The 17322-nt window shown below is 54.4% G+C and overlaps 1 protein-coding gene and 1 pseudogene across 2 annotated transcripts; one reads left to right on the top strand and one right to left on the bottom strand.

The window, feature by feature from the left end:
* The first annotated feature begins 3437 nt into the window (after positions 1 to 3437).
* On the top strand, positions 3438 to 5582 carry LOC116150879 (large ribosomal subunit protein eL34-like; annotated as a pseudogene).
* Positions 5583 to 6493: 911 nt separating this feature from the next.
* On the bottom strand, positions 6494 to 15521 carry IRAK1 (interleukin 1 receptor associated kinase 1). Of its 2 annotated transcripts, XM_064482628.1 has the most exons (14): positions 15340 to 15519; positions 15080 to 15247; positions 14830 to 14961; positions 14608 to 14711; positions 14243 to 14431; positions 13956 to 14020; positions 13628 to 13742; positions 12848 to 12966; positions 12113 to 12320; positions 11586 to 11651; positions 10100 to 10336; positions 9116 to 9551; positions 8535 to 8678; positions 6494 to 8091 (listed from the first exon to the last, which is right to left on the bottom strand). In XM_064482628.1, the coding sequence occupies exons 1-14, from the start codon at positions 15473 to 15475 to the stop codon at positions 8030 to 8032; spliced, it is 2181 nt and encodes a 726-aa protein (XP_064338698.1). In that variant the 5' UTR covers positions 15476 to 15519; the 3' UTR covers positions 6494 to 8029. The 2 variants fall into 2 exon arrangements, with proteins under 2 accessions (XP_064338698.1, XP_064338699.1); XM_064482629.1 differs by lacking the exon at positions 14243 to 14431 and having other exon boundaries at positions 15340 to 15521.
* Between the last annotated feature and the right edge of the window lie 1801 nt (positions 15522 to 17322).

The following is a 17322-nucleotide window of genomic DNA, read 5'->3' as shown; positions in this document are numbered from 1 at the left end:
ATGGGCAATTACATTAAAATGTCAATGGAGAAACGATGCTTGCCAGGCTGGATTAAAGGGAAAAACCCAGCAATATGTTGCTTAAAAGAGACATACTGTATTTTTGAGAGTTTTGGTCTTGTTTTGTTTTGTTTTTTTGGGGGTGGGGGCTTGATTTTTTAATAATTTTTTAATTTTTATTTTTAATGGAGGTACTGGGGATTGAACCCAGGGCCTTGTGCAGGCTAAGCATTTGCTGGACCACTGAGCTATAACCTTCCCCACCCTAAAACTGTTTTTTTTTTTGAGGTCGAATTGACATAAAATAAACTGCACGTAGCTTAAAGCCTATACTTTGAAAGTTCCATCTGGGAAACCATCACCTCCAAAAGCTTACTCCTGCCCCTGGGGACCCCCCTCCAGCCTGGCCGTCCCTGCCCGGCCCCAGTCAGCCACTGACCAGCTTTCTGTCATGAGAGATAAGTCTGCATTTCCTGGAATCGTGTCTAAATGCTTTTGCTGTCAGGCCACTTTCACTCAGCAGTTAGTCTGAGTCGGATCGTTCATTCCTTTGTACTGCTAAGTAGTCTTCTGTTGTATGAACACGCAGTTTATTCACCCAGTATCACCTGATGGCCATTTGGATTGTTTCCTTGGTCTGGCTGTTGTGAACAGAGCAGCCATGAACATTTGGATACCTGTCTTTGTGTGGAGATATGAATTCATTCCTCTTGGGTAAATCCAAGAGTGGAATGCTCATATCACAGTAGAGGTGGATGGTAACATTTTAAGACACTGCCAAACCATTTTCCAAAGTGGCTGACCCATTTTATATTCCACCACTGGAAAGACAAAGGGCCCAGAATAACTGACCATCTTGAAGAAGAACAAACCTGGGGCTTATCGCTGACAGAAATCAAGACTTTGGGGGGAGGGTGTAGCTCAGTGGTAGAGTGCATGCTTAACATGCACGAAGTCCTGGGTTCAATCCCCAGTACTTCCATTAAAATAAATAAATAAATAAGCCTAATTACCTCCCCACCAGAAAAAAAATCAAAAAAAAAAAAAAAGAAAAAAGAAAAAAGAAAGAAAAAACAAAAGTTAAAAAAAAAAGAAATCAAGACTTGCTCGAGGGCTCCAAGAACCAAGCTGGTGCGGTGCTGGTCCAGGGACAGCTAAAGAGACTGGTGGAATGGAACGGAGGCTAGCCGCAACTCCATGCAGACACAGCCAGCGGGCCGATGACAGGGTCGTCACAGTGGGGCAAGAGTCTTTTTACTAACTGGTGTGGGAAAACTGAATGTCCATGCAGGGAGAAAAGGCCATCTTGATGCCCACCTACCACCAGAAACAAAAATCAGTTTAATTACCAAAAAAGGCAAAAAAAAACTCAGTTTGAGATAGAGCTTACACTCAAATATGAAAGGTAAAGCAAGGAAGTGTCTAGAAATCAAAGAATATCTTCATGACCTTGGAAGAGGTAAAAAACATCTCTTAGACAGAGCACAGAAAGCACTGATCAAAACAGAAAAGATCAATTAGGCTGGACTTCACTAAAATTAAGAACTGTTCATCAAAAGGTGTCCTTAAGAGTGAGAAGGTAAGCTCTAGAGTGGCAGGAGATGTCTATGGTACACATATCACCCAAGACTAATACTGTGAATATCCATGGAAGTGTTCCATATTGGCAAGGACAGCAACCCAATTACACCGCGTGCCTTCCACCGGGGAGGATCTATGGGTGGCCAATAAGCAAAGGAACTGATGCTCAGCATCATTAGTCATTAGAGAAATGCAAATTAAAGCCACAATGAGATCCCATCTCACATCTGTTAGAATGACTACAGTTAAAACTGGCTGACAATACCAAGTGTTGGTGAGGATTTGGAGCAACCAGAACGCTCAGAAACTTCTGGGGGGTGGTGGTGGGGGTAGGTAAACGGGTACAGTCACCCTGGAAAATGCCTGGCAGGATCTGCTGAAGCTGACCATAGGCATTCCTTGTGACCCAGCAGTCCTGTTCCCTGTATACAGGCATGTGCTGCTTTGGTACAGTGTCAGTCTAGCTAAGCTGGAACTACATTTCCCAGAATTCCCTTTCCTGTGTGTTCTGGCTCAGAATTTGGCAGATGGGAGGCATTTTTATGTTATGAAGGCTGCTGTGAGGCACCATCCCAAATGCCAGGCCAGATGTGTGTGTAACTTTGTGGTGAAGGGGGCCGGTCATCCTGGGGGCACGCCTGTGTCATCAGCATTTGAATACAGTGAGACAGATGTGGGCTCTACTTGGTTTTCCTCTCCCACGAATGGCTGTCTCTCCATTCCAGAGGCCAGCCCTACTGACCTGAGGCCCGACACCAGAGGCAGAAGCAACAGCCTCACCAAGATTGCCAGGTCGAACCGTACCTGTATTGATTATTCTCACCTGTAGTGGTTCTGCCTCTCAGACTAAATCCGGATACAGCACTCAAGAGAAATATGTCACTGAGCCAACCTAGTGGCTCTTGTGTGTGAGAAACCTTTCCAGGGTGACGGAAATGCCCTTGTGCCGGTTTTAAACCTGTCCATGAATCCTTTGACACTCCTCCCATCAAAAGCTGGACTGTAATTCCTTTCCCCTTGAGGGCACAGCAGAGACCAGGCCATGAAAGGTGACATAGCCTCCACCAGGCTGTCTTGAGATGGTCACTCTTACAAGCCACCCCTCGTGCTGGGAAGAAGCCACATGACCACAAGGAAGAGGCATGTTTAGGTGTCCTAGCCCCTGGAGGGTCCTCAGCTAACCACCAGCATCGACCACCAGACACGTGTGGGAGACTCCAGATGGTTCCAGCAACCAGCCTTCTGGCCACTCCAGCTGACACTGAGTTGCCCATCTGAGCCCCGCCCAGACTGCAGGTTCATGGGCAAAATAAACATCATTGTTTCAGTCCCTGAATTTTGAGGTAGCTTGGCACAGGAGATAACTGGGGTAGACTTGCATCTAAGCATGGCTGTCATGTGGCTGTAGACACATATGAAGCCAGTGAGCAGTACATGACAGTTTGTGTACTTTTCTGCCTTTAAGTTATACCTCCCTAACGAAGTCTACACAAAAAGCCTAACTTCCCAGGGTCTGGCTTGGGCAGCTGGGTAAAAGGTGGTGGCAGTGCCACACACTGAGACAGGAAGCTTGTAGCGACTGTGAATCCAGCATTCTGTTTTGTCATTTGATTGGAAACATGAGTGAGAAGCTCAGAGGAGGGTTGGGTAGAGATGTCATTTGGGAATGATCGGCAGAGAGATGATCTTCAGAGCTATGTGAATGAGTGAAGTCACTACTGGAGTGAATGGAGGTAGTGAAGAGGGTCTCCCACCTTGTAGAGGTTGGGTAGAGACAGAGGGCAGTGTCGCAGAGGTCAATAGGGGAGGGCAGTTGGAGGGGGTGTGGGCACTGAGAGGCCACTAGATTCAGCAGCATGGTCACTGGCGTCTTTGACTTCACTCTGGCGGAGTGGTCGGGTAGGAGGGAGATGAGAAGGGATTAAAGGGGGGGATGGGAAGGAAGTGAGAAATGAGATAATTATTTTGAGAAGCTTGTCTATAAAAAGGAACAGAGAATTGGGGTTATGACTGGAGAGAGGTGTTGGGTCAAAGGACTGTTTGTTTCAAGAATGGAAGCCACCAGGACGTATTTGATGAAAAGAGACCCAGGGAAAAAAAGAAAGAAAATAGACCCAGGAGCGAGGAAGAAACTGACCACGCGGGAGGAAGATGGGCTGATCTTAGGAGTGAAGAACACCTCAGAGAAGAGGGGAAAGCTGTGATTCTGGCCATAACGGAGGAACCAATACCAGAACAGTCCTTTCACTGTAAACAACTAGAAAGCCAGGCAAAATATTTCAAACAACTATTTTCAAACACTGGACAACAGGCAGGGCAAGACTGATCAGAAGGAAAACAAACGTGGTGGTCTCTATGAGCGGCCTGGGTTTCTGTCTGAGTACAGTGCAGGAAGGGGGCTCCTGAGCAGAACCAGTGCTCTCAGTTATTAGAGCTAACAAGCAAATAGTGGAGAAAAGATAGAATACCAGAAATATTTGATTAATCCAAAAGAAGTCAGGAATAGAAGAAAAAAGGAGCAAAGAATACATGGAACAAATAGAAAACAAATAGCAAGATGGTAGACTTACACCCAACCATTACATGTAAATGCATTAAACAGACCAATTAAAAGGCAGAGATTGTGAGGATGGTTTAAAAAGCAAGACTGAACCATATGCTATTTATAAGTGCACTTTAAATATAAAGACACAGATTATTCATACCAGACAAAGCAGATGTCAAAAGAAAGAACATTACCAGAGATAAAGAGGGGCATTTCATAATAAAAGGGCCAATTTACCAAGAACACAGAACAATCCTAAATGTGTATGCACCCAATTAGAGCTTCAAAACACAAGCAGCAAAATCTGATGGAACTGAAAGGAGAAGGCAACTCCACAATTACAGGTGGAGAGGGCGATACTTTCCTCTCAGTCCGGCAGAGACTTGAACACTATCAACCACCTTGATCTAATTTGACATTTAGAGAACACTCCACCCAACTGCTGAATATACACTCTTCTGAAATACACATGGAACATTCATCAAGCTAAACCAAATGTTAAGCCATAAAACAAGTCTCAGTAATCTTAAAAGAAATGCAATTATACAGAATAAATGTTCTGACCACAACAGAATTAAAAACACGTAACAAAAAGATATCTGCAAAATTCCCCAAATGTTTGGAAATTAAATACACTTCTTTGTAAGACATTGGTTAAAGAAATAATCGCAAGGGAAATTAGAAAACATTATGAGCTGAATGATGATGAAAACAGAACATATACAAATGAGTAGAATGCACCTAAAGTTGTTCTCAAAAGCTTGCTTTATGTATGTATTTATTTATTTATTTTTGGTGAGAGGTGGTAACTAGGTTTATCTATTCTTAAAGGAGGTACTGGGGATTGAACCCAGGACCTCATGCGTGCTAAGCATGTGCTCTACCCCTTAAGCTGTACCCTCCCCCCAGTAGAGTCTAGTTTTAAATGCTTATGTTACAAAAAGAAAGGTTTAAAATCAGTGATTTCTTTTATCCTCCTCCGGGGACGGTATCTGGAGGCATTCAGAACGGTCCAGCGTTTGACATACCATCATAGGCTGTCCTACAATACAGCCTCTAACAAAACTAGGCTGTTCCGAACCCCTGGCAATAGAATTGTTTTTGTTTATACCAAGAAAGTTGGGAAAGCACCAAAATCCGCAGGTGGCCTGTGCCCAGGCCGACTTTGAGGAGTTTGTGCTGTGAGACCTAAAGTTCTTATGAGACTGTTTAAAACAAACAAACATGGCAGCTGGGCTCATGGTGGTTCCACCTGCACTGAATGTGTCCACAGCAGGTTCAAGCGTGCTTCCTTACAGAGGAGCAGAAAAGGTTGTGAAGGTGTCGGAAGCACAAGCACGGAGTCAGAAAGCTAAATAAAAACAAAGAAGCTTTTCTGAGTAATAAAAAAGTGAACAAAATAAATGATTTAAGGTAATACTTTAAGAAGCTCGAAAAAGATGGTCAAATTAAACACCAAATAAGATTTATTACTCAAAAATAAATAAAAGAAAGGAAATGATAAAGAGTGGAAATCAAAAAAAATAGAAAATGGAGAAAAATCAGAAAACCAAACTTTGTTCTTTGAACACAATCAAAAAAAAAAAAAAAAGGAAAGACATAAATGCTTAAAACTGACACGTGAAAAAACAAAATCTGAATGGCCTCATATCTAATTAAAGAAATTATATTTATAATGAAAAACCTTCCTACAAAGAAAACCCCAGGTATAGATGGCTTCACTGGTGAACCCATCAAACATTTAAAGAAGTAACAGCAAGCATACACAAGCCCTTTAAGAACACAGGAGAAGGAAACACTTTCCAACTTATTCTGAGGCCCTGACATCAAAACCACATAAAGGTATTACAAGTACAGATCAATATCTCTCATGAACATAGTTGTAGAAATTCTCAAGAGATATTAGCAAATGGAATTCAGCAATATGTAAAAGGATAACACATCATGACCAAGAATTGTTTTTATCCAAGGAGTGCAAAGTTAATTTAATACTTGGAAATCAATTGGTGGGGTTCACCACACCGACAAAGTACATCTGTGACAACCCCATAGGCAGCATTATACTTAATGGTGAAAGACAACACTTTGCATGTAAGATCGAGAATGAGGCAAGGATGTCCACTTTCACCACTTCCATTCAACTTTTTTTTTAACTTGATATTTCTACTTCTTTTTAAAAAATTTTTATTAAAAAACATTTTTTAAATGGAGGTGCTGGGGATTGAACCCAGGACCTCATGAATGCTAAGCACACACATATTTTTTTTTACCACTGAGTTATATCTCCATCCCCCGACTTCAACATTTGACTAGAGGCCCTAGCCAGTGAAATAGGCAAGAAAAAGAATGGAAAGGCATACAGATTGGAAAGGAAAAGGCAAAACTGTTTATTTGCAGATGAGATGATTGTGTGTATAAACTACCCCAAGGTATTTACCAAAAAACTACTAGAGCTAATGTGTGAATTGAAGCAAGGTCATAGAATGCAAAGCCAATATACAAAACGTAATCATACTACTATACACTACTAATGATCAATTAGAAAGTGAAACATGTACCATTTACAATAGTGTCAAAATCCATCAAATACAGAGGGAACACTTAACAACCCGTGAACACACTGTTGGTGAGTAGTGTTGTGAATGAGCCACCAGTCTGGGGGCCTCAGTGGGAGTGGAAACAAGACTCGTCAGAGGATCTGGGGCTGGGAGGTTGGTGCTTTGATTTGGACAGTCGAGAACCCTGAGATGAAAAGCACTGGAAAAGCTCAAGGCTTTCAGTGCAATAAAGCCTACGGGCACAGCCAGAGATCGGAACTTAAGCTCTGCCGCCCCAGGACAACTTGGGCCTCACCAGGCCTGGTGCTGTGCGGCATGTAGTGTGACTCACCTTTGCAGACAAAAATCATCGTAAGCCGGGGCTACAGCCCTGGGCGACTTTCAAAGACACTCAGTCACAGGAAACCTGGCTTGTTCCTAAAAACCTGAGCCCCATTCTCTTCTTCCTCCCTCTCTCCCAGCTTCCTGCCCTCTCGGGGACTCTCATTGTCTGCGTAACACAGGCCTTGGGCCCAGTCAAACCTTGGGTAGTGGCCCCTCAGTCACAATCAGTGCCTGGGCCTGAGGCTGAGCCTGTGGCCTCTGGAGCCTGACCTGGCTGGGTGCCCATCTGGAGCACCCAGAGGTGGCCTGGCTGGTAGGCAGCCATGTTACGCTAGCCCCCACGTCCCCGGCGAAGCCTGCAGACACCGGCCTGACAGGAGCCGGCGCTAGACTCTCTGGGCTGTCTCAGAGCTCTCTCTTCTAGCTAGAGGACTGAGCCGCATGACAGCCACAGCCACAGCCACAGCTCACCTTTCCTTTTCCAAATTACACGCGGCTGGTAGGGCCCTGGGTCTCAGCGACTCTGTTTTCAGAGTGGCTGCTTTCCCCCAGGGCTTCAGCAAAGTCCAAACAGAAGGGCTAAGGGCTGCTGCTGTAGGCCTGGACGGCAGTCGCCCTGCCCGACCCTCGGGGGAGCTGGCTCCCCACTCTGTCCCACTGGACCTGCGGCCCCACTCTCCTCTCCTTCTTGGCTCCTGTAGCCAGCACCCTCAGGACATGCACTCTCCTTGCCATGGCCCTCCAATGACATCGGCTTTCCTCTCCTGAAAATTCTGGACTGAAGGCAGACCTTTCAGATGTCCTGCCCTGCCAATGGCTAGCAGCAGCCAGCCCGGGGGGCTCTGAGTCCTGTCTGTGCCTAAAGCCCTAGAGCAGCAGGGCCCACCACCTGCTCTCCCACGGGAGGCTGGAGCCCCTGCCCCGCCGCCCGCGAGCTGCCAACGGTTCGTGTGCCGTGAGAACTTCTGACCATGAGAACTGTGACTTCCGGGTTTGGGGGTCTAGTGCCCAGGTGAGCTGGTCAGCTCTGAGATTCATCACTCTCCTCAGGCCCCTGCCTGCGCTGCTGGTCCGGGCCCACGCCTGCAGGAGGAGGAAGAAACGCTGGTCAGTTAGCACACAGGGGGAGGTGCGCTCTGGAATCAGAGATTTCTATTCCTAAGCAGCACCCCTTCAAATATCACCTGGAATGGAATGTGCCTGCTGGGGCTTCGTATATTCCAGAAGCATGGGGGCGGTTTCTGGCACCCCCAGGCTAAGGGAAGGTGAGGGACCTGGGACAGGGCTTTGCCTAGAATACACACTTTCCCAGAGGAGGTGTGGGGACAGGCTGGGCTTCCGGCCGTCTTCAGACGGGGTGTCCTCCTCTGTGCGATCCCATCCCCTTGGGAAGCAGTGGCCTCAGCTGTGCCCCATCAGGACAAACGTTCCAAGTGGCCCCGGAGGGCAGGCATCCAGCTGCAGAGTGCACATGGGCCACCCTGGGCTCTGAGCCCCATCACCACTGGGGGTGGGTCCTGGGGTACCTGGGAGGGAGCTTGACGACAGCAGCTGCAGGCTGTCCAGGACCCCATCCTCGTACAAGGCCAGCTTCTGCAGCATCTTCTGTCGGGCTGGGTTGATGACAATCTGCGGGGGCCGCGATGATGTGGAGCTGCCCAGGAGTGAGCCTGGGGTGGAGAGAATGCCCTCTTAGCTGCAGGGGCTGATGTCCCTGGGAACTCCCTGCTGACACTGCTGGCCTCAGGAGCCTTCCCGGTCTCCAGCCTAGCTCCCTCTCTTTTGGGACAGAAATCCTCAGCGCTCTCTCTGCGGGCAGGGCCTGGAGCCCAGTCCCAGGCAGAGCCTTCCTTGTTCCTGGCTTGCAGGAAGCAAGCTCCCTGCCTCTCTTCACCCACCTGGGGGCATGGCCCGGGGAGATGAGACAGCACCAGACTGTCCTGTGTCCCTTTCCCAGGCCAGGCAGGCAGCCTGCCCTGTGACAGTAGCTTGGAGCTTGCTAAGAACAGAGTGAGCTTAACAGCAGGCCCCAGTTCGAGGTGGGGAGTATGGGGACTGTCACCAAAGGAGGTCCCTGGGCCCTCTTCCGGGCATGAGCCCCAGCTACCTTCCACGGCTGTGGGCTGAAGCCCTGGGCTGCTCCCCCAGCCTGACTCTCGGGTGGCGCCCTCTTGAGTATAGCCAGCCTGCCCGAGGGGTGCCAGTGCCCACTCGGCCGCCCCTTGCTTGGGGCTGCCTGGCTGGGCTGGGCCTGGGGGGCAGCTCAGGGTCAGGTGCCAGGAATGCAGGGCAGCAGACAGGCCAGACACGCTCTCATCACTCTCCACTGGCTGGTTGGTGCCTTTCTGAAGCCGCTCTGTTGCCTGGGCCAGGGCTCCCGAGGGCATGGCCAGGGGCTGTCGTGGGCTGCCCCTGCTCAGGGTGCAGCCAGTGGTGGAGATGTAGGAGTTCTCCTGCGGGGAAGAGGGGTGGCGGCTGGCGGCCTCTGGCTCCGGGGACGGCCCCGCCACTGCCACCTGCAGCTTCTCCAGCCTCTTGTACACCTGTGAGGAAAGAGAGGGGCACTCGGGCTGAGTGGCCCAGACATGGCCACGCAGACCAGTCATGGTCCTCATAGGAAACGGTCAAATGGCAGGGCAGCTCCAGGTCACGAATGAAGTAGAGCCAGAGTCACCAAAGCCAAGGACTGAGAACGGCTTCTCTCTATCTTCTAGAAACAGAACTTCACTGTCCTGATGGCCTTCAAATGGGGCTTCTCTCTACTCTCAACAGTCAGAGGGAAAGTGGCGGGGGCCAGGTAGGAGACATGAAAAGGCTGCACCAGCACAGAACTCCCAGAAGGGGGCGCAGTAAATGCCTTTCGCCTCTACATACTGGGCAAGGTTCAGCGGGGCTCTGGCCACCCTAAGCAGAACCAAAGGGCCAGGGCAGAGCATTGGGAGATTGTCTCCAGAAAGAGGTCTGGCAGGGGCTGTGTCTGGCTCACTACAGGGTAGGGCCAGGAATGTGGGGTTTTCAGCAGGCCACTGTCCCCATGGCGGCTGGCATCTCAATGGGTTCCTGACTCGCCCCTCCCTGCGCCCAGGACTACCTGGGTCATGGGGGGTCTCCTCTTGGCCCGGCGGTGCAGGCAGCAGCAAGCCAGCTGGCCCAGGGCTAGTCCCAGCTCAGGTGGACATGGCCCGGGCCTGGGATCCAGGTGCTTCTTGTAGATCTGGGTGGCGACTGGTGCAGCCCAGGCGTCTGCAGCCAGACCTGTTTGGAGTGTGGTCTGGACGCTTTTCAGGGCCACCCCAGCCTCCTCGGCTTCCTCTTCAACCAGGTCTTTCTGTGGGATAGACAATATGAGCGTGGCCGCCAGGCAGGGGTCATGCCTTCAGCGGCATTCCCCAGGCCCTCATCACTGACTCCTGTGATCTTTCTTTGGGTTTATTAAGTACTCACTGGGTGCCCAGTGGTGCCCCAGGGATACAGCCACAAACAGAACCCCCTGAGCCTGCTTTCACAGAGCTGACTTCCTGGGAGGGGAGAGAGGCCAAGGAGCCTGAAACCAGTGGAAACCAAGGCAGAGAGGTCCCACGGGGGTTTCATCTGGGACCTGAGCAAGCAGCACTTCAGCTGGGATCTAAAGGCAGGAAGCAGCTGGAGAGGGCGGAGCCGAGAGGGAGCAGCCTACAGAGAGGCACCCTGGGTAGAAACAGGACCAGAGGCCACCCTGAGTTCTCAGAGGGGAAGGGCCAGGAGGAAACACCTGGAGCCAGCAGAGTACGGGACAGAGAGAAGGCTGGTGGTGGTGGGCCCCAGGGGGTTGTAGGGCAGGTCACGATAGTGGATTGGGCCTTTGTCCCGAGCACAGTGGACAGGTAAAGGGGCTTCCATGGTCTCTGCACGTCTTTGAAAGATAGCTTTGGCTGCGGCGTGGAGAACGAGTAGAAGGGTCCAGCAAAGGCCCCTGAGGGAGAAGTCCAGTGTGCTGCCGATGCGGAGAGCAGCCCTATTTGCATCTAGCTTGTCTGTTTCCAGGTTCTGGCCCAGATCTGCTGAGACCCGGTAATGGACACAAACGCACAGGAAATGCATCAGGTCCTAAAGCGTGAAGCACCAACATCGACTGAGTGGAAACAGGCCCAGCGGGGAGCTGGTCGCCAGCCTCCGGCCCAGGAACCAAGGAGTGAGGGTGTCCCTACAACTTGGAGCATTCATCTGTGCCTTGCCTGGGCTCCCCCAGGCCCCTGGTTCTGTTTCCCACTGCAGCTGCTGGTCTTGGCACACCAGGACAGCCCAGCCGGGGCTCCCCTCCCCTGCCCCAGCCCAGGTCGGGTCTGCAAAGGCCTACGGCATCTGCAGAAGGCAGACGGGTTTCTCCCCGGCAAGGCAAAGGAAGCCGTCTGGGACCCTGCCTACTTTCAAAGATGACTCAGCAGCAGCAGCAGCAGAGGCTGGCTTCTGTGGGGCACCGTGTTCCGGGTCATTCCACCCTCCAGGGCTACACCTGTTGGTTGCCAGGAGCAGCACCTCCCTGCCTCCCTCCACCCTCCCTGCCTGCCTTCCTCTCCGCCCTGCCTCAGGAGGCTCACCAGATACTTGGTCTGGGCACCGTGCATCCTCACGGCCCTCTGACCAGCCAGGGTCTCCAGCACGACCTGGGAAGAGGGCGAGGTTGGATGTGCAGGAGTGCCTTCCGGGATGGTGCTGCCCTCAGCCTTGGCAGGGAGGGCCGTGTGCAGTGGGGGCTGCGGGTGGGATGGGGCAGCCTGGCCCAAAGGGGCTGCTAAGGCATGGCCTCTGGTGATAGGGGCCCAGCCCTCAGCCTGGCAGATGAGGTCCGGCTCCCAGTAGGGACAGAGCCACGTGCTGTGGGACTGAAGCTTTGGCAGTTTAGAGGACCCACTTGAAGAAAAAGAATGCAAAATTACACACATGAAGTGATGTGCAGGGCCGAGGAAGCGGCCCGGGGCCAGGGACGGAGGGGCCTGGGGGTTGAAGCTCCATTAGCTTCCTGCCAGGTTGGCCTCTGGCCCCACATGGAATTCTCCAGGCCTTCCTGTCTTGACTTGGCTGCGACCCCCCAACCCTCAAGCCAGCAGAGGGCCCAGCGGCTCACCACGCCAAAGCTGAAAGTGTCGGTGTCCACGGCCAGCCGTCCCGTCTTGATGTACTCCTCGGGCAGGTAGGCCAGGGTGCCGCGCACAGTCCGAGTCCGGGCCACGGCGCTGCTCTGGCTGGGGCTGGCCCCTGCAAATCGGCTCAGACGGGCCAGGCCGAAGTCTCCCAGTTTGGGCATCAGTCTCTCATCCAGAAGGACGTTGGAACTTGAGGACGAAAGGGAGTAGTGTCAGCCTGGCCTCGGCCCTGGCCTGCTCTGCGACCCACTCACCCTCATGCCTGCCCGGTCCTAAAGAAATCGCACTGGGGGCCGACACCTTCCCACAGAAAGTGGCCAGGGCCAGCCGCTTGAGCGTCCCGGCTGCCTGGGGCTCCAAGCCAGCAGCTCCCAGAGCGCCCTATGCAGTTTGGTCCCTGCTCATCAGCAGGGCCTATCCTCAGCCTCTCCCTCCACATGTGTCCCGTGCTGGGTGCTCAGTGACCTGGGGCCCCCAGCCCTGATGTCCCAGGCATCAGGGCTGCACCCTGTCCCCCACCTGTCTTGAGCAGGAGAGGGGAGGCCTATTCTCACCGGGAACACTCAGGGCAAGGCTCTGGGGAGTGGACACCAGGCCTCGGCGAGCAGGCCTCACTGCTCCCTGCTGGCCGCAGGCTGAGAGCAACTGCCCTTGCCTTAGACTCAGCTCTTGCAGCCCTCAGGGGCCCCAAGGGCCTGGCTATGTCCCCTCCTCACCTCTTGACATCTCCGTGGATGAGACTGGGGCTGTCCTGATGTAGAAACTGAATTGCCCGGGACGTGCCCAGAAGGATATCCAGTCGCTGAAGCCAGGAGAGAGGGGGCCAGGCCTGGGTCTGGAGGGGCAGAAGGGGCAAAGGGGCAGAGGGGAGGCTGGAGGAGGGGCACCATTATTTGACCCCCAACCCTCCCTCCACCTGTCATCCAGGGGTCTGGATGAGCACTTCACTCTCTGGGCCTCAGTTTCCCCTTCTGGGAAACAAGGAGCAAAGTCTCTGTGAGCTACTTCAGAAAAGACCATGCTGTCGCGCTGCCTTGGAAAGCACACTGAGAAAGGATGGGAGCATGGCTGGGAGCGAGCTCTCGGGAGGCCTCACAGAACCCGGCAGCCCTCCGCTCCTGAAGTTTACACATTCGTCCTGGGACAATTAGAGTGTCCTCGGAGGCTCTCCCCCCACCTCCCCCAACGCGTCAAGTTTATCCTGAGTGCTTCAGTGCGAGGTCAAAGTCGCTCTCCCCCTGTGCAGTTAGCCCTTGTGTCTTGTGGGCGCCTCACGAGATGGGACCCAGTGGCAGATCCAGACAGAGCCACCTGCTGTCCACTGCCTCCTTCCCTCAAGCTACTCTGAGTCCAGAACCCCCCTTTTAGAGGCACTATGACCTAGGCTTCCAGGCACACAGGAGCAGCAGGGAGAGGCCCCAGGAAAGAGTTCCAGGCCCGGCCTGCTGGTGGAACCTGCTCCCAGAAGCTGAGCGCCCAGGCCCCGGTCAGGCTACCTGGAGGTGGAGGCGGTCTTCCAGGGAGCCATTGGGCAGGAAACCGTAGACAAGGCAGTAGAAGCCACTCTGAACACAGTAGCCCGCAAAGTCTACGATGTTTGGGTGACGGAACCTGCTTGAAAAAGTAGGGTCTGAGCACTCTGGCCCCCAGCATCCACTGCACCTTCCATCTGGCCATCGAGGGGGTGGTCCCTCAGCTAGCCTGGGCCTGGCAGGCTTTGGGGGACTGAGGGAGCCAGGTCCCACGCTGGGCAGTCCTGGAGGCCGATGGGGCCCCGGCAAGGCTCTCCCTCTGCCCCTGGCAAGAAGGGACACCTAGGCTCACCGTGACAGCTGCTCAACTTCAGTCAGGAAGCTCTGCTTCACTGTGGTCCACTCCAGGTCTGCATCCTGCGGCCCTCAGGGAAAAGGAGGGGTGGGGGCGGGCAATGTGAGGCTCTTGCAGCCAAGGCTGCTAGCCACTCCCACTGCCACCTGTTTTGGGCCCAGAACAAGCAAGGGTCTGGGGGCCGTGAACTAGGAAACCAGAGAGCTGAAGCAGCGGGGGGAGGACCAGGCAAGTGAGGGTCTGCTAACAGCCTTCCAGGGCCTGTGCCGGGATGCTACACCCACCTCCTTCAGCCTCTTCACAGCATATACCGTGTTTCTCATCACTGCCCGGTACACACACCCAAAGCCGCCCTCCCCGATCTTCAGCTCCTCGGAGAAGTTGTGTGTGCCCTGGCAAATCTCATGGAGGGGCCAGCAGAACGAAGAGGAGTGTGCCCCCTGCAGGAGGGACAGTGGGCTCTCTGCGCTTGGCTGTGGGAAGAGACCCCAGATCAGGTGAGGTCCTGGCTCCTCTCTTTTGCCTAGGCTCCAAGCTCCCCCAACCCCAGCCACCCCTGCTGAGCTGGCTGGGGCTTCCTGGGGTTTCAAAGGCTGGGGCTCCTGCAGCTTGTCTCAAAACTTTGGGGCGAGGTGCAGGACCCACCTACCTTGGTACAGGAAGGCGCTGGCGATGGCGGTGCTGGCAGGAGGGCAGCAGAGTTTGGGACAGGGCCAAGCTCAGGATCAGACTGAGTCTGGGTACCTGGAAAAGCTTCATAAAGACACCAGTGAGAGGCAAGCAGAGACCAGTGGCAGGATCTACAGCCGTGGCCATGGTCAAGGTGGTCCTTTCCTCAGGTTCATCAAGCCCAACATCCGGGCTGTCTTACCTGGGGAGAGGAGGGTGGAGGCTGACGAGTGTAACTTCCGGGGGCTGGGAGCCTCGGCCTTGGAGGGTGCAGAGATGCTGCTGGGCCTCGTGGCGGTGGTGCTGGGGGGCAGAATCGGGGCGGGAGGGTGCCCTGGGACGCCAAGGAAGGAAAGGGATGTTAGGCCAGGCCATGGGGAGGAGCTCTGCGGTTGGCCCTGGGCGGTCCCTAGCCTGGGGGGGTCCCGGGGGTCCCGGGGCCGCGCACTCACATGCCGTGATGATGTCCCGTGCACGGAGCAGCTGCAGGTGCGTGAGGATGCGCACGAGGTCGGCCACACGGGCGTTGCGGTTGATCCAGGGCCACAGGACGCTGGCCGTGCGCTGCCCGGAGCGCTCGCAGAGCCGCAGCTCGGTCTGGTCGCGCACGATCAGGGCGGCTGCGGGGCGAGGGGCGTCAGGCCTGTGCGCCCGGGGTCCGCGCGTCCCCGGCCCCGGCCTGCCCCGACCCCGCCGGCCCGCCGCCACCCACCGAACTGGCACCAGTCAGCTGGCTCCAGGGCGTCCATCACTTTGTAGAAACGGCACATGACCCAGGGCGGCACCTCGTACAAGAAGTGCTGGGCGCCGGGGACCGCGGGGTCTTCCGGGCCCGGCCCCCCGGCCATGGCCGCCGCCGCCGCCGGGCCGGGGCCTCTTGGGGCCTCTCGGGGCCGCGGCGGGCGCGGGCCTCGGCCGCCCGGGTCCGCGGACACTGACTCACTTCCCCTTTAAGCCGGCCTCGTGCGACGCCCGGCGGGGCGGAAGGGGCGGTGCCCGGGCCCGCCGCCATTTCACCCGCCGCCGCCGCCGCCGCCGCCGCCGCCGCCTCCGCGATCCCCGGCCACACGGGGGCGCCGTGCGCGGTCACTCCCCGAAGGCAGCGCCGCTTGGCCCGGCGAGGCGGGCGGGGCTGGCTTCCCAGAGGAGGAGCCGTCTGAGCGGGGCTGAGGGATGGACGGGATCGGTTCTGAGCGGCGGGGAAAGCCGGCCTGGCGAAGGCCCGGGGCCTTCCAGAAAGGGCTAGAATCGGGCCTTACGCGAGTCAGTGGGAGGTCCCCTGAAGAAGTTTTGGTTTTATTTGGGAGGCAGCGGAGAGTGGTCAAGAGATCCGGGCAGGACAGGGTCAGATGTCGGTCATGCAAAGGCTCCTGGCTGACTGCGGTCAGCTGGCAGGGAGGCTGGGTGCAGGAAGAACGGTCTGGAAGCTTTCCAGCAGGTCACTCCAGCTCAGAGCATTTGCACCCACGTACTGTGCCCGAATCCCATCTTTTCTGCTCCTTCAGGAACCTGCTCCAGCAGTTGATAGCTCTTTGCAGTATCTGCTACTTTTCCTTCTTTGCTGGCTCTTTCCCAGCAGCACGTAAAACGTGTTTACGTCCCTTAAATTAAAACAGGCCTTCAGCTCCTGCTGCCCCTCCTCCCTCTTGTCGCACTCAGTTTGCACTACCCCTGTGAAGACAGCAGAGGCCGGCCGCTCCCACCCGGTTTTCTGAAGCAGTCACCAGGCACCAAGCTCTGTTCCCTGCCAATTTGACATCTCCCCACACTGGTCTCTCTCGCCCATTCCCTACCCCGCCATCAGCAGCCACTGTTGTCCTGTCACCTCCCTGGACTTCTCTGGAGTCCATCTCGTCCCCACAGGTCCACTGCCCTCACTACCACCTCTTGCCGGGATGAACCTGCTGGCTTCCTGACGTCTTCCAGGCCTCATCCCTGCCCTGGTGTTGGTCTTCCTTGGGCACAAATCAAGCCACATCACTTTCCTGCTTAAGACCCTCCTGTCGTTCCTGAAGCCCTCCAGTGGGATCCCAGCTCTTCTGCACAGCCTCCACTGTTGTCACAATGTGGCCCCTTCCTGCCCATCTCTGTCTAGCTCTCTGCACACCTCAGTAGCCTTGAGCCATCCAGAATGCCTCAGGGTTCCCAGACTGCACCAGGGCTCCTGCACCCATGAGTTTGCAACTGTAGCTCCAAGGCCCTCAGGCAACAAGGTTGAGCTCAAACAGTTCCTCAGGTGGAAACTAGGATGAGAGCTCCCTAGGCCCCAGAAGCTGAGTTGCCCACAGCCCTTGCCTCACCTGGCATCTCTGGTGCACCCTTCTCCACCTTCGCATTTGTCTGCCTCCCCCACCACATGGAGGAAGACACCCCCGCCTCAAAAGCAGCAAGGGTGCCTTCCTCTTTCTCCAACTGGATGCTCGCTTGAAAGGCAACAGGTCTCCTTCCCTGATCACCCCCTTGCCCTCTCTAGCCTGACCCCAGAGGGCTGTCTCTTCCCCTCCCCACATTGCTGTCCACCTTGACAGATGTAGTGCTGTTTCCAGAAACCAGGTCTGTCCCAGACAGGCCTCCACTGGAGCCTCTTCCCAGAAGTTGCAGCCATTGCCAGCCACTCCCAAACAGGAGGCCAGCCACACTGAGCCCCAGTGGCTTCCCACGGGGACACCCCTTAGTGAGACTACAACCCGAGTCT

Source organism: Camelus dromedarius, chromosome X, assembly GCF_036321535.1.
Source record: "Camelus dromedarius isolate mCamDro1 chromosome X, mCamDro1.pat, whole genome shotgun sequence".
In the NCBI taxonomy this organism is placed as follows: domain Eukaryota; kingdom Metazoa; phylum Chordata; class Mammalia; order Artiodactyla; family Camelidae; genus Camelus; species Camelus dromedarius.
This window is presented reverse-complemented; position numbering and strand designations above follow the sequence as displayed.

Bases quoted from the DNA above. Each gene is read 5' to 3' on its own strand.
- IRAK1 (XM_064482628.1), bottom strand. From the start codon at position 15,475: ATGGCCGGGGGGCCGGGCCCGGAAGACCCCGCGGTCCCCGGCGCCCAG. The intron at 12,967-13,627 runs GTAGCCTGACCG...CTGCCCCTCCAG, and splicing joins AAGACCGCCTCCACCTCCAG to ACCCAGGCCTGGCCCCCTCT. The intron at 12,321-12,847 runs GTGAGGAGGGGA...TTCGTCCTCAAG, and splicing joins ATCCACGGAGATGTCAAGAG to TTCCAACGTCCTTCTGGATG.